The sequence below is a fragment of the Chiloscyllium punctatum genome, chromosome 38 (assembly GCF_047496795.1).
Source record: "Chiloscyllium punctatum isolate Juve2018m chromosome 38, sChiPun1.3, whole genome shotgun sequence".
Classification (NCBI taxonomy): domain Eukaryota; kingdom Metazoa; phylum Chordata; class Chondrichthyes; order Orectolobiformes; family Hemiscylliidae; genus Chiloscyllium; species Chiloscyllium punctatum.
In genome coordinates, this window is record NC_092776.1 from 5,774,028 (window position 1) to 5,800,929 (window position 26,902).

The 26,902-nt window shown below is 40.3% G+C and overlaps 1 protein-coding gene across 4 annotated transcripts in view; it reads left to right on the plus strand.

Annotated features, from left to right (window-relative positions):
* The window catches only part of pdzd7a (PDZ domain containing 7a), a 106,519-nt gene that overhangs the window by 43,133 nt on the left and 36,484 nt on the right, over positions 1-26,902 (plus strand). For all 4 annotated transcript variants that reach the window (XM_072557073.1, XM_072557076.1, XM_072557074.1 and 1 more), the window contains 4 exons: positions 10,849-10,890; positions 11,386-11,549; positions 13,062-13,153; positions 20,478-20,569. In XM_072557073.1, the coding sequence (XP_072413174.1) occupies positions 10,849-10,890; positions 11,386-11,549; positions 13,062-13,153; positions 20,478-20,569 (390 nt within the window). The remainder of the gene's footprint in view (positions 1-10,848; positions 10,891-11,385; positions 11,550-13,061; positions 13,154-20,477; positions 20,570-26,902) is intronic.

The window sequence follows — 26,902 nt, forward strand, 5'->3', positions numbered from 1 at the left end:
CGAAACTTAAAACAAAACCTCTTTACCCCCAGTCAAGAAGAGAAAACAAAATCACTTCCTGACCTTCTGAACAATTTGTTTGCATATGAAATTATCTCTTACAAATAACAACCATTACTCTCCAGGAAGTCTTCCTCTCACATTGTGTTTTTAAAGAATTGCCTCCCTTGACTACAGAATTACTTCCAAGTTAATCATTAAACCCCATCAGACAAATTGGAAACTCAAATGCCATTAATTCAAATCAAAAAATCAAACTCGAAATAAATTTTATTAAAATATATATAAATCACAAACTTTACATTACCATATGGAGACACTGCCAGGGGAAAAATCTTTCCTTTCTGTACCCTGCAGAGCCCAGCTACATGTCTCTATTACTAGATTGACTCATATCTGTGGGTGCCATGATTCTAGGCCCATCTTTCCCACTCTGACTTTATTGGACAAGGCTGAAATCAATCTTGTAAGCCTCTACTGCAGTCCTCAAATGCATAGATCTATCTTAGCTGTGACATGAGAACAGCATTAGGCACATATCTTGTTGATAATGTTAGACTAATAGTGTGTGTCCCATTGGAAGACTAATATTGCCTTCAACGTGAAAGAAAATTCTCCTGATTGTTCACTTCAGACAAGCATACAAACATACAATAAGAGAACTGCAAACATTACAACAGTGAAAATGAATATATATTACTGAAACCCCAAATATGAACGTGCTGGGAGTTACTATTGAACAGAAACTGAACTAATCATATAAATGTGATTGCAAGAGAAGGCCAGAGGATAGGAATTCTGCAGTAGCTAACTGCACCACCACCTGTCCATAATTGACAAAACACAAATAGGAGTGTAATGGACTACTTTCTGATTGCTTAGTTGAGTGCGGCTCCAATAATACTCAATAAATTGCCACCATCCAGGTTAAAACATCTGAGAACAGCAAATTTCATGGTTCCTCACTAGCTTTTTGCTGCATTCCTATCTCCCCATTAGCGCAGGTATGGTCTTGGTCATTCCATAGGAGCCGTACAGGCTTTTGCTCATATGAAGTGAGGATTCATTTACCCCTGTCATCCCTCTGCTAGTCTGGACCCATTCCCTCATGTTATGAGTGATCTTGTCCTGCAAACAGATGAGGAGAAGGATTGAATATGATTGGAATGTGTGCGCAAACACTTTATGAGCATTCTAAGGTTCTGAGCCCTCTGCAATAAGAGAGCATAAAACACAGTCTGGGAAGTGTTTAAACATTGAAAGAGTGAGGTGACTGTCAAACAGTCAGTACTGTTAAAACACAGGGTAAACTCTTCTACTATTTTAAACCAGATACACAGAAAGGCTCACCTTGCTTTGTAATCTGTAAAAGTATGAGTGACAAAGAACGACTGAATCCCATTATTTAAAGAAAAAAAACAATTTATTCTACAACTCCAAGAAAAAAAGAACATTAAATAACAACTATCTACACTGCAATGCTCCTTTGTCTGATCAATTTCTCTTCCTCCCACTCTGCAACTATATACTGATCTGACAAAACCTTCCGATTAAGTTAATAAAATATCAAATTTCAAAACCAGTCAGATGTATTGATTGTCTTCTGTATCTTCCTTTCTTCTTTTCTTTGATCTTCTGCTTCACAGATTTCATGTGAAAAGGTACCTTTCAGAGAGCATCTCTGTGAGCAGTGTGTTTGTTGGTACTCTTTGTCGCTCTGGCTAACTGTTCAAATTGCCCGATTTTTATACCCCAAAACATTGAATTGACTCAATGGTTTGATGTTGTCAAAACAATAAAATTCAAATTCTATATTTTTGTATCTTGGGCCAAATTCGAATTTGTTGTGTATCATAGCAAGCTCAGCAATTTGTTTCACAGCCAAATGTTACATTTTTAAATTTTTCAGCACACTCTTGACAGCTTTCACTCTCTCTTAAAGGTACAGTGGCTGCCTACACCTTCATAACAGTACACATCACCATGTTGTCCTGAGGCTTGGATATGATCATCTTACATGACTTTGTGTGGTACAATTAGACAAAGTAAAGATCATATGAGTATGTGTTTTCAGTGAGGAGATAGTGCCACTTACCCTGACAGAGCCACCACAGAACACACCAGATGGCCTTCTTCTTTAGAGACCGCAATTTCCCTTCCCACGTGGTTAAAGATGCCCTCCAATGCATCTCGTCCACATCCTGCACCTGCGCCCTCAGACCCCACCCCTCCAACCGTAACAAGGACAGAACGTCCCTGGTGCTCACCTTCCACCCGACCAACCGCCGACATTTCCGCCACCTCCAAACAGACTGCACCACCAGGAATATATTTCCTTCCCCACCTCTTTCCGCCTTCCACAAAGACTATTCCCTCCATGACTACCTGGTCAGGTCCACGCCCCCCCCCCACTACAACCCACCCTCCCATCCTGGCACTTTCCCCTGTCACCACAGGAACTGTAAAACCTGTGCCCACACCTCCTCCCTCACCTCTATCCAAGGCCCTAAAGGAGCCTTCCACATCCCTCAAAGTTTTACTTGCACATCCACTAATATCATTTATTGTATTCGTTGCTCCCGATGCGGTCTCCTCTACATTGGGGAGACTGGGCGCCTCCTAGCAGAGCGCTTTAGGGAACATCTCCGGGACACCCGCAACAATCAACCACATCGGCCCGTGGCTCAACATTTCAACTCTCCCTCCCACTCTGCCGAGGACATGGAGGTCCTGGGCCTCCTTCACCGCCGCTCCCTCACTACCAGACGCCTGGAGGAAGAACACTTCATCTTCCGCCTCGGAACACTTCAACTCCAGGGCATCAATGTGGACTTCAACAGTTTCCTCATTTCCCCTTCCCCTACTTCAGCCTAGTTCCAAACTTCCAGCTCAGCACTGTCCCCATGACTTGTCCGGACTTGTCCTACCTGCCTATCTTCTTTTCCACCTATCCACTCCACCCTCTCCTCCCTTCATCCCCTCCCCCCACTCACCCATTGTACTCTATGCTACTTTCTCCCCACCCCCACCCTCCTCGAGCTTATCTCTCCACGCTTCAGGCTCACTGCCTTTATTCCTGATGAAGGGCTTTTGCCCAAAACATCGATTTCGAAGCTTCTTGGATGCTGCCTGAACTGCTGTGCTCTTCCAGCACCACTAATCCAGAATCTGGTTTCCAGCATCTACAGTCATTGTTTTTACCTACAATTTAGAGGAAAACCTATCTTTTTACCACACTGTATCTGGGTTCCTTTGTCTGGACCAGTAATGCTGACCTGTTTCTGTGATATTGCTGCAAGCCACCTGGGTCTGATGGGAGGGCTTCTTGCTGCCATCAGTGGGGAAGAGGACTTTGCTTCTTTCATGGATAGCTTGAACTGAACCTCTGGTGAGCTGCTGCTGAACCAAAGGGTCAGCCAACCTTTCAAATTAAAATAAGGGATGAACAACAGTCAGTTAAAATATAAACCAAAAGAACTGCAGCTGCTGTAAATCAGAAACAAAAACAGACATGGTAGAATTCTCTCCTCCTACGCGGGAAGCCAAGGTTCGACTCCCGGCCAATGTATGGCAGCTCTTTCTTTCTGAGGCGGCACGGTGGCTCAGTGGTTAGCACTACTGCCTCACAGCACCAGGGACCCAGGTTTGATTCCAACCTTGGGCGATTGTCTGTGTGGAGTTTGCACATTCTCCCTGTGTCTGTGTGGGTCTCCTCCGGGTGTTCTGGTTTCCTCCCACAGTCCAAAGATGTGCAGGTCAGGTGGATTGGCCATGCTAAATTTCCCATAGTGTTAGGTACATTTGTCAGAGGGAAGTGTGTTTGGGTGGGTCACTCTTCAGAGGGTCGGTGTGGACATATTGAGCCAAAGGGCCTGTTTCCATACTGTAGGGAATCTAATCTAAAAGAAAATCCTGGAAAAGCTCAGCAAGTCTGGCAGCATCTGTGAAGAGAAATCAGAGTTAATGTTTCAGGTCCATTGATCTTTCCTCAGAACTGATGGTAGCTTGGAAAATGTGGGTTTTTATGCAGAAGATAGGGCTGGGTGTAAGAAGTAAACGGTAGGTGGGATGAGAGCCCAAAGAGAGAGAAAAACAGTTGGATAACAATCTGACAAGGAGGGTGAATAGCTGTTAATGGTGACAGTTAGTGGCTAGCAATGGGCTGTGTGTAATAGAAGACTATGTGATTACGGTGACCCCTCATATACTGAAGCAATAAGTGCTGGACAATATCCAGGCTTGGGCTGACAAGTAGCAAGTAATGGTTGCACTGCACAAATGCCAGGCAATGACCATCTCCAATAACAGACATATAATCATGCCCCTTGACATTCAATGGTGTTACCATAATGAATTCCCAACTATCAACATGCTGGGGGTTACCATTGATCAGAAACTCAATTAAACTCTCCACCCAACACAATGGCTACAAGACCAGCTCAGAGTCTAGGAATACTGTGGCAGGTAACTCACCTCCTCATTCCCCAAAGACTGTCTACCATCTACAGGCGCAAGTTAGGAGTATGATGGAATACTTTCCACTTTCCTGGATGAGTGCCGCTCCAACAACACTCAAGAACCTTGACACCATCTCAAACAAAGCAGCTTGTGGGATTGACAACACATCCACAAGTGTCCATTTCCTCCACCACTGAGTTTCAGAAGCAGCAGTGTGTAATATCTTCAAGATACACTGCAGAAATTCAGCATCTTCCAAATCCACAACCACTTCCATCTAGAAGGACAAGGGCAGTAGATACATTAGAACACCACAATCTTCAAGTTCCCCTCCAGGCCAGTTCACCATCCTGCCGTGGAAATATATTGCTTTTCCTTTAGTCAAAATCCTGGAATTCCTTCCCTAAGGGCACTGTGGGTCAACCTACAGCACATGGACTGTAGCAGTTTAAGAAGGCAGCTCACTACCACTTTCTCAAGGACAGCTAGGAACAGACAATAAATTTTGGCCAGCTAGCAACGACTATGTTCCACAGGTAAATTTAAAAAAAACCTTTTGCTGGATTTTTACTACTTTCACCCTTAACAAACTTTATCATGCTTTTTCAACCCATTCACTCCCAATATAGTTTCAACTCACATTTTGATTACAAGTTGACCATATATTTCAGCAAATTTAAGCTTGGAAACCTCTAAGAATTTTAAAAAATATATCAACATGTTTAGAATACATTGCGAAAAGTCTAAATGTAATTTTTTTGTAATATTCATTTTATTCAGTAATCATACTTTACAAATCAAGGTCAACCCAAGTGACAACATTTTAGAGTCATAGTCATACAGGCCCTTCAGCCCAACGAATCCAAGTTGACCAGGTTTCCTGAACTGAACTATTCCCATTTCCCTGTGCTTGGCTCATATCCCTCAAAACCTTTTCTATCCATGTACCTGTCCAAAGGTTTTTTAAATGTTGTCACCTCCACCGCCTCCTCTGGCAGCTTGTTCCATATACGCACCATACTCTAAGTGATAAAGTTACCCCTTAGGTCTTTTTTTAAATCTTTCCCCCCTCATTTTAAACCTGTGCCCTCTATTTTTGGACTCCCCTACCCTGAAAAAAGACCTTGGCTAATCACTTTATCTATGCACTTCATGATTTTATAAACCTCTATAATGCTATTCCTCAACCTCGTACACTCGAAGGATAGAAGTCCCAGCCTATCCAGCCTCTCTGTATAATTCAAGCCTTCCAGTCTTGGTAACATCTTTATAAATCTTTTTTGCACCCTTTCAAGTCTACGAACAAGAATTTTACATAGTACTCCAAATGTGCCTTACCAATGTCTTACAATGTTACAGCTATAACATGACGCCTCAATTCCTGTACTCGGTTCTCTGAGCAATGAAGGCAAGCGTGCCTTTGTCACTATCCTGACTGCCTGTGACACAACTTTCAAGGAGCTATGTACCTGCAACCCTTTTCTGTCTGTGCCAGAACACCCCCCAAAGCCCCTATCATTTATTGTGTAAATCCTGCCCTCATTTAGATTAGATTACTTACAGTATGGAAACAGGCCCTTTGGTCCAACAAGTCCACACCGACTCTCCAAAGTGCAACCCACCCAGACCCATTCTCCTACATTTGCCCCTTCACCTAACACTATGGGCAATTTAGCATAGCCAGTCCACCTAACCTGCACATTTTTGGACTGTGGGAGGAAACCGGAGCACCTGGAGGAAACCCACGCAAACATGGGGAGAATGTGCAAACTCCACACATTCAGTCGCCTGAGGCAGGAATTGAACCCGGGTCTCTGGTGCTGTGAGGCAGCAGTGCTAACTGCTGTGCCACCGTGCCGCCCATTTTGTCTTAACAAAATGCAACATCATACACTTATCTGCTTTGAACACTACTTGTGATTCTCAGCCCACTGGCCCAACTGATTAAGATCCCGTTGTACTCTCCGATAACCTTTTTCACTGTCCACTGTATTACCAATTTTGGTGTCATCAGAAAACTTACTAATCATGCCTCCTATGTTCTCATCCAAAATGTTTTTTAAAAAAATGAACAACAGAGAACCCAGCCCCAATGCTTGTGGCACATCACCGATCATGGCCTCCACTCTGGACAATAACCGTCTACCATCACCATCTGTCTCCGACCATCAAGCCAATTTTGTATCCAATTGACTAGCTCTGTTACTAACCAAACTATCATGCGGAACCTTGTCAAAGACAATAACTACCACTCTACCTTAATTTAACTTCTTAGTCACCTCTTCAAAAAACTCAATCAAGTGTGTGAGACACAATTTTCCAAGCACAAAACCTTGCTGACTATCTCAAATCAGTCTGTGCCTTTCCAAATGCATGTGAATAAATGAATGATTTATTGTCACGTGTAGTTTACAGTGAAATACAATAAAATACAGTGAAAAGCTTTCATTTCTCACCATAATCCACTGCCATTTTGATAGTTTAAGAACAAAAGAAAATGAAAAAGTATAGCTTAAAGACAGTATGTAGATCCTGTCTCTTAGAATCACCTCCAACAATTTATTCACCACTGACATGAGGCACACCGGTCTATAGTTCCCTGTCTTGTCCTTGCAGCCTTTCTTAAATAAAGGTAAAATGTTTTAATTAATCTTATAAAGAGCAAAATATATAAGAACTCACAATACAACTGTTTCTTCTCTATGAAAATTGTACAGCAACATTAAATATTTCAATACATTTCAGCAAACTTGGGACTTGTTCAGACAATGATATATCCCCTGAGGCTATTACATTCCTTCTTGCTTATTCCAGTTCTATAAATGGGTATTAAAGTTAAGTGGTATAAATCTTCCACTTTCCAATATACTAAGCATGTCATCATCAGTCGACCTGATTGTCCACATTTTTTCATCAATTCACAAGCTAAAACTTGTGATACCTCCTACAGGCTGATATAGCTTTATTTTAAACTTCTTCATACTTCGGATTGAATTTCATCATTTATATAAATGATTTGGATGTGAGCATAAAAAGTATACTTAGTAAGTTTGCAGATGGCACCAAAATTGGAGGTGTAGTGGACAGCAAAGAAGGTTACCTCAGATTACAATGGGATCTTGATCAGATGGGCCAAATGGCTGAGGAATGGTCGATGGAGTTTATTTCGATAAATGTGAGGTGCTGCATTTTCGGAAAGTAAATCTTAGCAGGACTTGTACACTTAATGGTAAAGTCCTAGGGAGTGTTGCTGAACAAAGAGACCTTAGAGTGCATGTTCATAGCTCCTTGAAAGTAGAGTTGCAGGTAGATACGATAGTGAAGAAGGCGTTTGGTATACTTTCCTTTATTGGTCAGTGTATTGAATACAGGAGTTGGGAGATCATGTTGCGACTGTACAGGACATTGGTTAGGCCACTTTTGGAATATTGCGTGCAATTCTGGTCTCCTTCCCATTGGAAGGGTGTTGTGAAACTTGAAAGGGTTCAGAAAAGATTTACAAGGATGTTGCCAGGATTGGAGGACTTGAGCTGTAGGGAGAGGCTGAACAGGCTGGGGCTGTTTTCCTTGGAGCGTCGGAGGCAGAGGCGTGACCTTACAGAGATTTATAAAATCATGAGGTGCATGGATAGGATAAATAGACAAAGTCTTTTCCTTGGGGTCGGGGAGTCCAAAACTAGAGGGCATAGATTTAGGGTGAGAGGGGAAAGATATAAAAGAGACCTAAGGGGCAATCTTTTCACGCAGAGGGTGGTACGTGTATGGAATGAGCTGCCAGAGGAAGTGGTGGAGGCTGATACAATTACAACATTTAAAAGGCATCTGGATGGGTATATGAATAGGAAGGGTTTGGAGGGATATGGGCCAGGTGCTGGCAGGTGGGACTAGATTGGGTTGTGATATCTGGTCAGCATGGACGAATTAGACCGAAGGGTCTGTTTCCATGCTGTACATCTCTATGATTCTAGACTCTAATCCATCATGTATTACTCATCTTGAGTCAATTGTAGCATTTTTGCCAAGAAGGTGTGAGTTGAAGACCCACTGCAGTCATGAAGTAATTGTAACTTAAATTGATACCCTCAGCGCTGTATTGATGGAATATTCATTTCAAGACATAACAAACTGTGTTAACAAAGTTCTTTCAATGTCGTGAAATGTCCCCAAAAAATTTCACAGGAGCATTATCAGATGAATGTTGCTGCTGACCCACATAAAAATACATTGGGACAGGTAGATTTAAAAGAACTTGAAGGAAGAGTGAAAGTTGGAAATGTTTAGTGAGATATTTCTGGAGGTTAAGGTCTAGTCAATTGAAAGTTGGGTCATATAAGATAGAGCTATGGAAATCTGACCTGTTACAGTTACTGAGCAACACAGCAATGGAAGTATTTGAAAATCAGGAATCAAGCTTTAAAATTACCACACTGAGAGTCATTATACGTCTGCAAGGACAGGGATGATATGTGACTTGGAATATTATACAAGTTAACATGCGCATCTTTGAAATGAAACATTGAACCAAGTAAGGCATGTAATTATTCAGGTGTCCTATTCAATATTCCTCTCATAGCCAGCACCAAAAAGAACAGAGTAATTAGTCATTTATATCATTATTGTTTGATAGACCCTGCAACTTTCAGGCTGAATGTAATAAAACAAAGGATTGCAGATGCTGGACATCTGAAGCATACAAAAACAAATTTCTAGAGAAACTCAGCAGGTCTGGCAGCATTTATGGAAAGAAAACAGAACTAATGAATCAAGTCCAGTGACCCTTTTTCAGAGTTCTAAATTGCGCACAAATCAGAAATAGTATAACAGTGTGCTAACATAAGACAATTGGAATCTTTTCTCTCTACTTTCAAAGAGCTTGTCAGTACTTCAGCTATATCTCAATTAAAATTATGACCAACTTTGAAAATTCTAATACATTCACATTTCCACATGGAGTTTCCTATTTTCTGCAGTCTTTTCTTTTTTGTAATTCTTCTTTACCAATGTCTGATTTGCAAGATATTTATGTATTTGTCAAATGTTTATAAAACAATTTAGAACATGAAAGCCCCAATAGGTTTAGAGAGTAAAAGCAACACATTGTAATCCTTCGGAATACAGACCTGGAAGGGTCCTCATTCCATTCTTAGTTACAGGTCTGTTAATAACTCTTATCCAGAGTGACTTACAAAACTGGCTTCCTGGACTGGAGCTGTTAAGGTGATAGTACCCATGAGATTACAGCCTTAACATTAATCAGTGCCTGAGAGAGAGAAAGAGAGAGAGCACTGAAATTCTGGGTACACAAAAAAATTGTTAGTCCTAAACAGCTCAGCTTTTTCCTCAAGATGCATGTTTTTTCACATGTATTGGACTTTTATTTTTCGGGTTTTAAACTCATTTCACAATTATTCTACTTTTCTTTTCAAATTTACAAAGCTAATCAGGAAAATTACAAGATATCTATCGTCATATGCCCAATGTCCTTGCCAAAATTGAATAGTATGTGTTCAAAAATTCAGTTACTTTGTTAAATCGTAAATACATTGCATAAAACGTGGGCAGGTGAGTGAATAAGTGTCAATGAGAATCACCAGGTTAACAATGAATAACTTTCCCCAGACGGAGATCACGAGTGATTCTGTCTGTGAGAATCCTTTTAGGAAGTCCCTGAGGATCACACGTGATTCCATGCCAGTTTGATAGGTTCAGAGATAGCTCATAGTCCAATACACAATTTGCTTATATAGCCACTCACAGAGTAGATGGTTCTTGAAAGTTTGGGTAGATAAGTTGTTTGGAATTTTATATGCTTCTTCTGATGCCTCAACATTGCCTCTGCACATTCCCAACAAGTCTCTTAATTTGTTTGGTGCCTTTCCGGGTGAGTGTTTTCTATTATTCCTGATGGAGGGCTTATGCCTGAAACATCGACTGTCCTGCACCTTGGATGCTGCCTGACCGACTGTGCTTTTCCAGCGCCACACTTTTTGACTCTGATCTCCAGCATCTGCAGTCCTCACTTTCTCCTGTTCTCCACTATAGTCAATCACAAGCCAAGGACTTCCATATCTAGCTTAGGTTGTTTGAGCTCTTTAGAGATGCCTTGAAGACATCCCTAAAGCATTTTTGTTGTCTTCTAGAAGTCTCCAGCTGTGACTAAATTCCAAATAGAGTATCAAGAGTAATAGCCATAAGAAAACACTACTTTTCAACTTGTATTATCAAATAAATTACGGTCTTTCATTAGAGGTTTTTTTTCTTGTTCTCAAAATATTTATTAATGAATTTTAAGCCTACCTATTGAAAAATAATAACACTATAATGTTCCCATTGAGTTAATGTACAGGTTTGAATACAGAGCCACTTTATTTACCTTTGTTTCCATTATAGTGACGGCTGTTCAAAGATTCGTCATCAGAAGTCTTAAGCGGGGTAAATATATCACATGTGCCTGAGAATGCTTAGTAATTAAGGATGGTTTTGTTTTGAGCCTGCTTTATTTCCATGCAAAACATAATGCTTTTTTGAATGCTTGAACTGCTATGAAATCTATTTTTTTAAAATATTGTTTGTATTGGAGAAAGTCTTAGTTGCAACATGAAAATCTATTTCTTTGTACTATGATTTAGAAAGTATTGGATGTGGAAAACTTCAGTTCTTACTGCATTTGTTAAAAAATAACTTTTGCATAACAGCCAAGAAAAACAGCATTTGCTTAACTTGACTAGGATCTTTGTGTTTTTAACTATAATACTTATCACTGTGCCTTTTTTCACTTTTTACCAATTACTCTATTGATATAGCATAGCTCTATTCAGGTCATTCTTGAGTGGTTCTGACCTCTATTTGTCATTCAAATTAGATTTCCTTCTTTACCAGCAAAGTAGTGAATGTAATTTGGATTTTTGTGTCCACTTTTGGTTCAAGATAAAGAAAGAGGTCATCACTTTGACATTTTGGGCTCCCAGCGAGATCAGCATGGCCTCTCAACAGCAGACATGTATAGCCATGCGCTAGCTGTGATTGAAGACATTGCCAGAAAGCTCCTGAATCAAGATGAAGTCAATGCAGTTTTGCGTCACTGTAAGCAGGTATTTCTTTCACACAGTGCATTAACTTGTGGCAATAACAGACCACCATTATTCCTGCTCAGTCATAAGTATAAAATTGATAAAGAGAACATTAAAAATAGAAGTAGAATTAGCCCAATCTGCCTTTTCCATATGTTGCACCATTCAAGATGATTATGGCAAATCATCTATTTCACTTGCACCTCCCAGCATCATTTCCCATATTATTTAATTACTTTAGTACACAAAAATTTATCAGTCTCTGTATGTGACGACAGCACCCATAATCCTCTGAGGTAGAGATTTGTAATGTAACATTACACTGCTGAGTAATGATTTGGAGATGCCGGTGTTGGACTGGGGTGTACAAAGTTAAAAATCACACAACACCAGGTTATAGTCCAACAGGTTTAATTGGAAGCACACTAGCTTTCGGAGCATCGCTCCTTCATCAGGTGATAGTGGAGGGCTCGATCGTAACACAGAATTTACAGCAAAAATTTGCAGTGTGATGTAACAATCAATTTTTCAATGTATAATTTCAGTTACATCACACTGTAAATTTTTGCTATAAATTCTGTGTTACGATCGAGCCCTCCACAATCACCTGATGAAGGAGCATCGCTCCGAAAGCTAGTGTGCTTCCAATTAAACCTGTTGGACTATAACATGGTGTTGTGTGATTTTTAACTGCTGAGTAAGTTATTGAAAAAAATTGCTACAATGATTTTTCAGGAACAATAAATTTATGTTATGGAATGTATTTGCTACAAAATACATTTTTTTCATAGTCTCCATGCGTTCTATAAAAAGCATAACCAAATATTTAATGTACCCTTCCCTCCAAAGAACACTTGGAATAAATCATTCAGGGAACAGTGCATAACAAAAATCAGAAACATATCTTATAAAAGGTTTTTCATGCTTAATTCTCATATAAACTGCTTTTCATCTTATTGTTAATGTTGAAATGTAATTTTAAAATATTTTATTAATATTTAATCTTCCACTAGATGGCAGTAAAATATTATTTCACACATCATTATATAGAATTACACAGAAACAAGCCAGTGGGCCATCCAGTCTAAGGTGGTATTTCACCTGAATTTGAACAGCAACCTTAATTCCAGGAGTTTGCCAAATTGCCATAACCATTCATCCTACTTTCCTTAAATTATCTATCTAACATATTTATGATTGTTGACAAGAGACTGAAATTCCACAGCTAGTCCATTTGCCATATTTAGAAGAGGAGTGGAAGGCCTGTTTACATACACAAACTGTATTCCAGCCGCATTTCTGGTTAAGTTATAATGTCAGAGTAGGAGCAGTTCTGAAAAAAAACAAATAAAGTTTCTATTTCATTTGTTCACTCTATCAGTACAAACTTAGAGAGTCCTCTTTGTGAAAAATTATTCTGCTTTCTGCCTAAAATATCATTAAGTTATACCTATGGTGTATCACACTACAGTCCTTTTATACAGTAGGTGCTTTGTGTTTTAAATAAAACTTAAGTCTCAGCTTTGTTTTTAGTTTGTTTCAGGTGGTGGAGTGGAAGACTTGGTGCGGCCCCTACTTTCTATATTAGATAAACCGGAGAAATTGCTGATATTGAGAGAGATCCGGTAAGAGGAGTACTGTGAATTAGAGTCTTGCTCCATTAATAATACAATCATTTTTATGCTCTTCCTTTATTTAAGACAGGACAAAAGTATTAAATAATGGTTATTGATTTGAGGAGAGTAGAACCATTGTGTACTGAATGCATGCAAATGCCTCAGTGTTAAATTGTTCAATAATTTATCAATTAAGACAACAAGCTGATTCTATAGAATATAACAATGTGCCAATGTTGCAGGGTGTTATTTCCAAGGAGTTTTAGGATGAGATTTACACTCCATAATTTCACACATGATGAATTACAAGTCATTATAACTGAAGGATATAATTTTGTTAATATAAAATTATAGTGCTGTAACTCTTATGGTTGGTTTTAATCTACTTCATTTTAGAAGAGGGAAATATGCTGTTTTCCTTTCCCTTTGTTTGCCTGCATGACAACGGTCACTGAATTTTAATCGTATGAGAAGCAATTTACAATGTTTCTGAACAAGACATTACTAAAGTACAAGATTTTCCTTACTCCACCTTAAACTTCCCTCACCATACATCATACCATAGCTAAGGAAATTCTGGAACTGGCTACTGGGAGTTGCACAACTCAGGTTATTAATAATGGTTTTTGGCCATTTTGTCATATAATATCTGATTTAACTTTAGCTTTTAACTTATTTCTTTATTTTTCTACTTTTAAGCTAAAATGATTATGGTGCTGAATTTTTCAATTTACTTGTCTATTTCTGTAACTAAGATTTTGTACCTAGATTGTTTGTACCTAAGATGGTGCCGTGAGTGGCTACGTGGTACACTTTTCATTGTACTTTTGTACCTCATACTCGAGTATATGGGACAATAAATAAAACCTAAATCTGAGGTCTGACCATCTTCTAACAATATAACTGAGATCGTGAGCTCAAAACAGAGTTTTATCATGTTAATGTCTTCATTTTTATTAGAACTGTGGTTAACTCAACCACCTTTAGCATTCTTTTTAAGATACTTGGCTTCAGGCAAAAGTTGCTCCTCTTTTAGTATATTCCCTGCTTAAGATGTCATGCTGTGCTATCACATTATACCCTATCGAAAGACTCTTTATGAATGCTCAAAGACTTCCTTTACGTGTTAATATTTGTCAACAAAAATAAAATCATGACATTTCCTTTATCACTCTCCAATGACTAAAATAAGGCAATGTGAACAAAATAAGTCAACAACTAAAAGTGCATATGAGGATATTTTAACACCCAGCAGTTTTCCAGAAGGAAACTACAGGTTGAAGTTAGAATTCTATCCACTTGCAACAGAATCTAAGCAACAGGCAGTATGTAAGCTGCTTGCCAACTTCCTGCCATGAAGCATGAGAATTGGGTGAGAAGTAGCTATTGGACTGTGGTAATTTGTCTGGCCACTGACATTTAGATAAGTGTCTAAATCTATGTTCTTCTCATGGTATGGAATAATGGGGTGGGGGAGGGAACCGGGGTGAAATTTGGGTCAGGAAAGACTTAAACGTATTTTGTAAGTCCCAACAGAGCTCCAGTGTAGCTAGGTTGAGGTTGAAGGCAATTCATAACTAAACACACCAATGTTGCAGTTACACATGTATTAGTAGAAGTAAACTTCATTAGTTACTTGTCTGTCTCCTTCTGAAGTTGTATGTTGCGCACAGCATATTTACATTTTCAGCTAAACCCTTTGATTTCAATTGTGAATAGCTTTACCTGTACCAAAGAAGATATTAGAATAGAATACTGAATGGGCTCACAAACTCTTAACATTTGCCTGTACCTGTGTTTTGTTTTTGCCGCTGTTTATCTATTATTTACTATCTATGCTACCTGACTCTGTGAACTGCCTGTACTGCTGGCAAGACAAAGCTTTTCACTGTGGCTCCGGACACGTGACAATAAATTCAGTTCAATTCAATTACACTTTTTAAGTGGCAAATAATTTGATTGTTAAAATTCAGAGTTTCTGAACACGTTTGAGTTTGTTTATACGTCACAGGTGAGACTGTAATAAATTGTATCCCCTTTTAGTCATTTTTGATGAAAAAAACAATTTTGCAGATTGGTGCAGAAGACACTTTAAGGAAGGAAGGAGCTTATGTTGACAATGAATTTCTCAAAACTTTAGAAAGTTTCCAAAGTTCTTCACAGCAACAAATTACGTGAAGTGTGTTTATTATAGTCATTCAGGGAGATATGATAGCTGATTTGTATTGATGATTAATAAGCAATAAATATTAGTCTGGAACTGGGGACACCTCAATTGCTCTTTCACAAGTAGCGCTTAGGGTTGCCAATTCTCCACCATTGCCAAAAAGTCTCCAGGAATTAAGACCTACCTTCAGGAACCCGATGTGTCTAACTCAGATACGAATCACAGAGTTACCACAAGAAGACATGTGGAATGCTCTCCTTATTTGACAGAGTAAAAATACATGTAAGGATATAATGATGAAACTGAATGAGACACTGGTGAGACGACAGCTGGAATATTGTGTGTAGTTCTTAACATCACATTACAGGAAGGATGTAATTGCTCTGGAGAGAGTGCAGAGAATATTTAATAGAATGTTGCCAGGGCTGGAGAATTGTTGCTACAAGGAGGAATTGGCAAGGGTCAGGTTGTTTTTCTTGGAACAGAGAAGGCTGAGGGGTGACATGACTGCGGTATACAAAATTGTGAGGGGTAGAGGTACAATAGATAGAAGGAATCGGTTTCTCTTGGCAGAGAATTCAAAAACCAGGGGTCATAGATTCAAGCTAAGTGGCAGAAGGATTAGAGGGGATTGAGGAAAAACCTTTTTATGCAAAGGGCGGTGAGTGTCTGGAATTTGCTGCCTGAGTAGTGGTTGAGACAGAGACCCTAAACTTTTTTTAAAAGTACCTGAATCTGCACCTTAACTGTTGTAAACTGCAGGGCTCTGGGCTGTGTACAGGAAGCTGGGATTAGAAAAGGGCCACTGGGTGTCTTTGGGTCAGTATGGACAAGATGGGCCAAATGCACCTCTTCTGCGTTGTATCATTTCTATTGTCCTATGGATGTTAAAAAAAAGGTTTTTTTTATAATTTTGTTTGAGCATTTCTCTTTACCAGATATAAAAATACCACAAATGGGTGTTTAAGAAAAGGCTGTATATTAACAGTCAGTCATTATCCAATGGGGTGAAGCATCATTTTTTCTTTCAAGCAGTGTGTCACGTGGAATGTTCTGCTGAGTTGGTGAATGTCATATCACAGATGTGTTACTGATGCAGAAGGAGCCCATTTGTCTGTTTTGTGTCTGCACCAGATCTCTGAATGAGTATTATGACTTGTATCACTCTGCTTCCTTTTTTGCCATAACTATGACTGTGCTATATTTAAAACAGCCATCTAATGTCTTTTTGAATACTTGAGTTGAACCTGCCTCCTCCACACTTCCAGGCAATGCATTCCAGATCGTAACCGTAATTTCTCACATCACATTTGTTTCTTTTGTCCATTATTTTAAATCAGTGCCCTCTCATTCTCAATCCTTTTGCAGCTTCTCCCTGTCACTCTTCCCTGTTCGCTCATAGTTTTGAAAACCTTGACAAATCTCCTGCTAGCTTTCTCCTCTCCAAGAAAAGCAATCCCACCTTTTCCATCTTATCCCATTCCTGGAATAATTCTCATGACTTTTGAACAATTCTAATACTTTTATAACCTTCTTTAAGTGAGGCACCCAAACAGTACTCCATACTCTGGGTGAGGTTCAACTAGCGCTGTATTCAAATTCAATGTGATCTTGTTGCTCCTTTACTTTATACCCCAATAATAAAGCCTAGAGTACTTTGTGCTTTATAAACTGCTCAATGTACTGGGCCTGCTATCACCTGACATGCATATATGCACCCTGGTTCCTCAACTCCTGCACACCCTTTATGATATTATAAATTAGCAGGTGCTATCTCTCCATGTTCTTTAATTCAAAATGTACACCTCACACTTCTCCACTTTGAACTTCATCTGCCATTTATCTGCCCACTCCATCAAATGGTAAACATGTTTTTGTAGTTTTATACTGCTGCACTCTCTCTCTCAGCACCATATCCATGTATTCTATTCACTACACTCACCTTTCCTCTCCCAAGTCCATCTTCAGCATAAATACCACCATTTCACAGCTATTTTCAGTTCTGACAAGGACTCAAAACATTAATTCTGTTTTCTCTGTACAGATGCTGTAAGACATTTAATTCCTCCAGCACTCTGTTTTTGTGTCACAATTTACAAGTTTTGATTCATTTAAAAATTTGAAAATTGTTTCTTTTACACCAAAATCTGGATCATTAACATAAATCAGGGAAAACCAGAATCCCAACTCTAGGGAAGTCCTCGACAAACCTTCCTGAAAAGTATCCATTAACTATGGTTGTTTGTTTCCTACCCCTCAGCCAATTTTATATCCATGTTACTATTGTTCCACTTATCCTGTGTGTTTTATATTTTCTTTAAAATCTGTTTTGTGGCACTTTATTGAACACCTTTTGGAAGTCCAAATACAGAAAACAATAGCTTTTTTTTACTCATTCACAGGATGAGGGCATTGCTGACTAGGCTAGCATTTATTGTCCTTCCCTAATATCAACCACATTGCTGGGGGTCTGGAGTCACTTTCCTTCCCTCACGGGCATTAGTGAACTAGGTGGGTTTTTCAAACAATCAATTTAAGGTCATCATTAAACTTTTAATTCCAGATTTTTTTATTGGATTCAAATTCCACCATGCAGCATTCGCACCCTGGTCCCTGGAGCATTACCTGGGCCCCTGGAATAACAGTCCAGCGATAATGCCACTTGGCCATTACTTCCCCACACCATCAGTTTTCTTTGTTACCTCTTCAAAATTACTCCAGTAGGTTTGTTAAACATGATGTTATCTTATGAAATCCGCTGACCCTTCATAATTAACCCCCTTTTTTTTATGTGATAATTAATTCTGCACTAATAATTGTTTCAAGAATTTTTCCTCTGCCTGAAGTTAAACCGACTGGTCTGTAATTCCTGGAGGCAATTGATGTGATGAAATCTGTAGGCTTTCATTTAATCATAGTTGGAAACCCTAATAATGCCATGGAATCTTTTATGTGCAGCTGGTAGAGCAGACAGGGCAGTGGCTTCAGTTTAGTAGCATCCAAACTTATGCAGGGTAGAATTTGCTTACAAATGTTGACCCAGATTATGTGCTCAGGTTGCTGAAGTGGAGGGTTTTTTTTAGATTAGATTACATTACAGTGTGGAAGCAGGTCCTTCGGCCCAACAAGTCCACACTGACCCGCCGAAGCGCAACCCACCCATACCCCTATATTCACCCATACTTTATGACTGTAATGTGAGAGTGTGACCAATGACCCAAGGCTGACACTGTAATGTTCTTTTTCTAATTTGCTGCTCTATTAAACATATAAACAATTCACATGTCAACATGACCCACATAATGGTTTATTTTAAATAAATCTTGTATTTGCATAAATATGTAAATTATTACTCTTGGATTTTTTTTGACAGAATAGTTATCAAGAGATAATTAAACATGTATTTTATCAATGAAGAGACAACACATTTCTGAAAACACTTTGTTAATTATAATAGTGTACAATTCCCATGAGACTAGCTTTATTGAGTGTCTGAAAGTAGCTTTATGTTAGTCTAGGTTTGCATTAAAACTATCTACTTATTAAGTAGAATGTTTTATCTTTGATACTTTATTTGAAATAAGTTTAGATACAAGAAAAGTCCAGTCACCCTCAAAATTTTCAACTAAACAAGTTTTTACCAGAAACAAAGATAACATTGAGGAGGCAAATATTGTTTAAGCAAAATAAGGAAATATTTTTCCTCACTTGTAAATTAGTTTTTACCCACTGACCTTGTGTTGTACAGTTAAAATACCCATTTTTATATAACGCTGATTGATGCTTTGCATCTTACGGATCTGTGCCATTCAACCTTTTCAGCCCTGATTCCTGTTGTGATCAATGGTAGTATTTTCCTCTGAAGTAGGAAAGTTCTGCAGTGTGAAATTGATCCAATTTAATATCACCACCAATTAGGAAAGTATTTAGGTTCATTGAGCTGGATTTTATAGGAAATTGCAATCCTCACCTCCCTGGCTAAAAAGCTGGAGAGGAACCCACCCATAATCCCATTGGCCAACCTGCAGCAATTCAACATTAGGAGCAGCATTGCTTGCTTTAAGACAGGACTTCTGCTTCTTTCTTTTGAGGTGGTCACACCTTAAAGAACTGCAAACAGATTAAATGCCCAACAGCTCAGTAGACGAGCAGTGCCAGAGAGGATATGTGGCCAGTGCTGGGCCTAAAAGCAATTTCATCATGCTAATGACCTCAGGTAAGACAAGGGTCAGGGGTCCCAGTGAAAGGGTGGGTGGGGAGCAGCGTTTTGAGAGTTTAAGGGACTCAGGGTTTAAAGAGGGAGAGATGTTGAAACGTTTAAAGGGGGTGGGTTCATTTTCAGAGTGATATATCTGACGAGGCTCAAGGGAGGTAAGAAGGTCTCTCTCTCCGCCCGTTCTTTTGATTTCTTTGTATGACACCATCTTGTGTACCTAAAGCTGCTGGTCTTCCTGTATGAAATGGGCTGCGCAATGTGATCATGCTGTTAAAATACTACTTTAGACTTACTAGAACCAAGACTATTGGATCACCCAGCAATTGTGCTGTCTCCTGTAAATTTCAGACCGGTTTAAGGCAGGCAGCCAGCAGGAAAGCCAGCTACTAGATCTCATTTGTCTTCTCTGCCTTCAAATCCACTGGCAGTGAAGTAGAACATAAAACATAGAACATAGAACAATACAGCACAGAGCAGGCCCTTCGGCCCACGATGTTGTGACAAACATTTGTCCTAGCTTAAGCACCTATCCATGTAACTATCCAATTGCCGCTTAAAGGTCACCAATGATTCTGACAAAGTGGTGGAGAACGCTGTAGCCCAGTAATCCTGTAGGGGCATTATAAACCAAGAGTACTTCATGAACTCTGAAGATATTGAAAATGTTTATCTGTCTTCATGCTTCTGATTGTGTTTGAGTTGAAGAATCCAATAGTTGATAACCTGGAGCAATCATAAGTGGAAAACTTCTTCCTAAGTTTTAGATTATCTCTGAAACATGTTTGCAACTACTGCTTGATTCTGCTGTAATAATACTTATTCATAATTATTCGGAGTTCCTTATCCTGCCTACGTTATCAGAATAGCATCTGCACATCTTAATAGATGTATGAGTATTTACTTGTTTTGGTACATTTTCGTGTTTTATTTTATCCATCTTGTCTCTAAAGGGCCATTATTGGACCAACTGACTTGGGCAGATTTGACAGCATGGTGATGCCTTACGAACTGGAAGCATATGATATTCTAAAGAACAGAGCAGGTGAGAGAGTATGTACAACAACAGTGAAAAATAAAGTGAGAAATGGACAGACTTAAACAGTAAATGAATTCAAAGGCTGATTTTAAACTTGGGAAGGTAGTCAGGTTTTCCGGGACAAGCGTAGGTGAGTAACTGTCCACCTTCTTGGACATTGACACCCAGAGATTTTAATGTAAAGGCCTTATTTTGAACCCTTGACTCTGATGTCCATTTGAGGCTGCCTAAAACTATTTTACCAGAAGCAGGTTAAAGGCAAAAATGTTGGGATTGAAGGTAATGGTTATGCTGATAGGAACATTCTTCAAAATGGAAAAGCACTTCCTAGTGATTCGCAAAACACCCCTTGGAGTCGGGGAAATTGCATTCCAGCCTAGTTGAGGATTCCAGAAGGGCATTCAACTCAACCAGGGGCTTTACTGTCAGCTGGTGAGCTGGAATCCATAGGAGCCAGTGGTAAAATGTTAACATAGAACATAGAACAATACAGCACAGAACAGGCCCTTCGGCCCACGATGTTGTGCCGAACTTCTACCCTAGATTAAGCACCCATCCATGTACCTATCCAAATGCCGCTTAAAGGTCGCCAATGATTCTGACTCTACCACTCCCACATGCAGCGCATTCCATGCCCCCACCACTGTCTGGGTAAAGAACCCACCCCTGACATCTCCCCTATACCTTCCACCCTTCACCTTAAATTTATGTCCCCTTGTAACACTCTGTTGTACCCGGGGAAAAAGTTTCTGACTGTCTACTCTATCTATTCCTCTGATCATCTTATAAACCTCTATCAAGTCACCCCTCATCCTTCGCCGTTCCAACGAGAAAAGGCCGAGAACTCTCAACCTATCCTCGTACGACCTACTCTCCATTCCAGGCAACATCCTGGTAAATCTTCTCTGCACCCTCTCCAAAGCTTCCACATCTTTCCTAAAGTGAGGCGACCAGAACTGCACACAGTACTCCAACTGTGGCCTAACCAAAGTCCTGTACAGCTGCAACATCACTTCACGACTCTTGAATTCAATCCCTCTGCTAATGAACGATAATACTCCATAGGCCTTCTTACAAACTCTATCCACCTGAGTGGCAACCTTCAAAGATCTATGTACATAGACCCCAAGATCCCTCTGTTCCTCCACCTGACTAAGAACCCTACCATTAACCCTGTATTCCGCATTCTTATTTGTTCTTCCAAAATGGACAACCTCACACTTGGCAGGGTTGAACTCCATCTGCCACTCCTCAGCCCAGCTCTGCATCATATCTAAGTCCCTCTGCAGCCGACAACAGCCCTCCTCACTGTCCACAACTCCACCAATCTTCGTATCATCTGCAAATTTACTGACCCACCCTTCGACTCCCTCATCTAAGTCATTAATAAAAATTACAAACAGCAGAGGACCCAGAACTGATCCCTGCGGAACTCCACTTGTAACTGGGCTCCAGGCTGAATATTTACCATCTACCACCACTCTCTGCCTTTGACCGGTTAGCCAGTTTTCTATCCAATTGGCCAAATTTCCCTCTATCCCATGCCTCCTGACTTTCCGCATAAGCCTACCATGGGGAACCTTATCAAATGCCTTACTAAAATCCATGTACACTACATCCACTGCTCTACCCTCATCCACATGCTTGGTCACCTCCTCGAAGAATTCAATAAGACTTGTAAGGCAAGACCTACCCTTCACAAATCCGTGCTGGCTGTCCCTAATCAAGCAGTGTCTTTCCAGATACTCGTAAATCCTATCCCTCAGTACCCTTTCCATTACTTTGCCTACCACAGAAGTAAGACTAACTGGCCTGTAATTCCCGGGGTTATCCCTATTCCCTTTTTTGAACAGGGGCACAACATTCGCTACTCTCCAGTCCCCTGGTACCACCCCCGTTGCCAGTGAAGACGAGAAGATCATTGCCAACGGTACTGCAATTTCCTCTCTTGCTTCCCACATAATCCTAGGATATATCCCGTCAGGCCCGGGGGACTTGTCTATCCTCAAGTTGTTCAAAATGTCCAACACATCTTCCTTCCTAACAGGTATCTCTTCTAGCTTAACAGTCCGTTTCACACTCTCCTCTTCAACAATACGGTCCCTCTCGTTCGTAAATACTGAAGAGAAGTACTTGTTCAAGACCTCTCCTATCTCTTCCGACTCAATACACAGTCTCCCACTACTGTCCTTGATCGGACCTACCCTCGTTCTCGTCATTCTCAGGTTTCTCACATACGCATAAAATGCCTTGGGGTTATCCTTGATCCTATCCGCCAAGGATTTTTCATGCCCTCTCTTAGCTCTCCTAATCCCTTTCTTCAGGTCCCTTCTGGCTATCCTGTATCCCTCCACTGCTTTGTCTGAACCCTGTTACCTCAACCTTATGTAAGCCTCCTTCTTCCTCTTTACTAGACATTCAACCTCCCTCGTCAACCAAGGCTCCCTCACACAACCATTTCTTTCCTGCCTGATCGGTACATACATATCAAGGACACGTCGTATCTGCTCCTTGAAAAAGTTCCACATTTCCACCACATCCTTCCCTGACAGCCTATGCTCCCAACGTATGCTCCTCAAATCCCGTCTTACAGCATCGTAATTTCCCTTCCCCCAATTGTAAAATCTACCTTGTTATGTGCACCTATCTCTCTCCATAACCAAGGTGAAAGTCACAGAATTGTGGTCACCATCACCAAAATATTCACCCACTAACAAGCCCATCACTTGTCCCGGTTCATTACCGAGTACCAAATCCAATATGGCCTCCCCTCTGGTTGGGCACTCTACATACTGCGTTAGAAAAGCTTCCTGGACACACTGCACAAACACCGCCCCATCCAATCTACTTGATCTAAAGAGCTTCCAATCAATATTTGGGAAGTTGAAGTCGCCCATGACTACGACCCTGTGGCTTCTGCACCTTTCCAAAATCTGTTTCCCAATCTGTTTCTCCACATCTCTGCTGCTATTGGGGGGCCTATAATAAACACCCAACAAGGTGACTGCACCTTTCCTATTTCTGACTTCAGTCCATACTACCTCCAGAGGCAGATCCCCCTCAAACTTCCTTTCTGCAGCCGTTATACCATTTCTAATTAGCAATGCCACCCCCCCTCCTTTTTTACCACCCTCCCTAATCTTACTGAAACATCTGTAACCAGGAACCTCCAACAGCCATTCCTGTCCCTCATCTATCCATGTTTCCGTGATGGCCACAACATCGTAGTCCCAGGTACCGATCCATGCCTTAAGTTCACCCACCTTATTCCTGATACTCCTTGCGTTGAAGTATACGCACTTGAGCCCATCTCTGTGTCCGCAAGTAGTCCCTGTCAGTGCTACCTTCTCCACAGCCTCCCTACAGTCTTGGGCATCCTGACACACAGCTAGCTTACTTGCTGGACTACAAGTCCGGATCCCATCCCCCTGCCAAATTAGTTTAAACCCCCCCCGAAGAGTGCAAGCAAACCTACCCCCCAGGATATTGGTGCCCTTCTGGTTCAGGTGCAACCCGTCCTGTTTATACAGGTCCCACCTTCCCCAGAATGCAGTCCAATTGTTATGTGGAATGTAATGTTAATTTAAATAACACTCCTTGTGTCTTGGGGGCCACTTCCATTCCAAGCCTAGAATTATTTAAGTAAAGATGGTGGAGAGGACAGAGGTCATTTATAGAATTACAGTTACCTTTAAGGCTCAAAAAGAACAGCTCCAGAGTTGATAGAGAGCATATGATGTTCAGTAGACTTTGTGTAGAAATGTGAAAAATGCCAGGTTGTCTTTTGGCCAGTTCCACAGTGAATGTGAGATGCCTGACTGTAATGATGAAGCATGATTACATTGGCAAGTTTGAGATTATTGATGATCACAGAGAAAGGAATATGGATGTCAATCTCACAAGTAACTGAACAGATGTGCTGTCGTTCACCCCAGATTCGATGGTAAAGGAGCTAGAAAGATTGCAATTGGTCAACTATCTCCCTGTCAACTTGGGACACTCATTCTAATGACCTCTACCGGGATCATAGGCCACGAAGAGCCCAAACAAAATCACACAAGAGGAAAGATCCTAGAATTATTTTTATAAAACATTGAACTAGTCTGTAATAAAATATTTCAACCATTTGAGACTGAATGGGCATTAGAAGAAAGGAAACAAGTGAAAGTTTGAATAAAAATGTTTCAAAATTGCTTTTGAGTATGAGAGATACGGTTGGCAGAAGGGAAGAGGTTTGGGAAAAGACTTCCAGAGAGCAGAGCAATGATGGTTGAAAGCTATACCATAAAAATTAAGTGAAAAGATAGTTAGTTGCAATAGAAGTGGAGTGTGGAAGGTTGGAAGTGGACTGTAGAAAATTATTGGAATGACTTTGAAATGTTTTCAAGGGTAGCACAGCTGCATGTTGAAATTGGTAAAATAGTCTGAAATGAACAGTAGTTAGAATAGGATAAAATTAAATAGTGACATTTAATATAAGTCAAAGTTTATGTAGGCAGACCTACTGCATTCTTTGCATTTGAGTCTGTTGAAACTTATATTTTTACGATAATAACCTTCATTCTTGGTGACTAAATCCTTAATCACCAAGCAGCTCTGGCACAGATTTTAATGAGAACTGCAAGGATTTCCTTTAATCCTTAGTCATAGAGTCACACAGCACAGAAACAGACCCTTCAGTCCAATTCGTCCATGCCAACCAGACTTCCCAATCTGACCTAGTCCTATTTGCTAGCACTTGGCCCATATCCCTCTAAACCCTTCCTATTTGGATAACCAACTAGATGCCTTTTAAATGTTGTAATTGTTCTAGACTTCACCACTTCCTCTGGCAGCTCATTCCACACAAGCACCACCCTGTACATGAAAAGGTTAACCCTTAGGCCCTTTTTAATTCTTTCCACTCTCACCTTAAACCTATGTCTTCGAGCTTTGGACTCCTCTACCTAGAAAAAAAGACCTTAGCTATTCACCCTACCCATGTCCCTCATGATTTTATAAACGTCTTTAAGGTCACCTCTCAGCCTCCGACACTCAGAGGTAAAAGCCCCAGCCTATTCATCCTCTCCCAATAGCTCAAACCCTCCAGTCCCAGCAAAATCCTTGTGAATCTTTTCTGCACCCTCTCAAGTTTAACAACATCCTTCCTATAGAAGCACAACTAGAATTGTACACAGTATTCTAAAAGTGACCTCACCAATGTTCTGTACAGCCGCAACATGATGTCCCAACTCCTCTACTCAATGCACTGACCAATGAAGGCAAGCATGCCAAATGCTTTTTTCAACTCCTCGTCTACCAGTGACTTAGCTTTCAAGGAACTGTGCACCTGCACCCCTAGGAGAAAGTGAGGACTGCAGATGCTGGAGATCAGAATCAAAAGAGTCTGGTGCTGGAAAGGCACGGCAGGTCAGGCAGCATCTGAGGAGTAAGAGAATCGATGTTTCAAGCATACGCCCTTCATCACCTTCTCCCCTAGATTTGTTTATTTGGCAACACTCCCCAGGGCCCTAACATCAACTGTATAATTCCTGCCCTGGTTTGTCCTATCAAAATGCAACATATCATATTTCTCTACTTTAAACTCCATCTGCCACTCATTGGCCCATCTGATCAGGTTGTACTCTGAGATAATCTTCACTGTCCACTACACCACCTATTTTGGTGTATCTGCAAACTTACTAACCATGTCTTCTCTATTTACATACAAATCATTTATATCAATGATGAAAATCAGTGGACCTAGCACTGATCTTTATGGCATATTGCTGGTCACAGGCCTCCAGTCCAAAAAGCAACCCTCAACCACCAACCTCTGTCTCTTAAGACAATTTTGTATCCAATTAGCTAGTTCCCATAGATCCTATGTGATCTACCCTTACTAACCAGTTCCTCAGAATCTCCTCCAACAATTTACCCACCACTGACTTAACACTCACCGATCTATAATTCCCTGGCTTTTCCTTTACAGCCTTTCTTAAATAATGGCAATACATTAGCCAATCTCCAGCAACTCCACTATATATCTCCATGACTCTATAACTCACCCGTGGTTGTCAATACAAGTATCTCAGTAATCTTTTTCCTAGCTTCCCACAAAGTTCTGGGAAACACCTAATCAGATCCTGAGGAGTTATCTATTTTTGTGTTTTAAGATCTCCAGCACCGCCTCTTCGGTAAAATGAATTCATTTTCAAGACATCACTATTTATTTCCCAAGTTTCCTAGCTTCCATGTCCTTCTCCATAGCTAATACTGACCCAAAAATATTTACAAATATATTTAATTAGTTCCAAAAAGTAAAACAATTAAAGCAGGTTTAAAAATGTTGAAAATTGC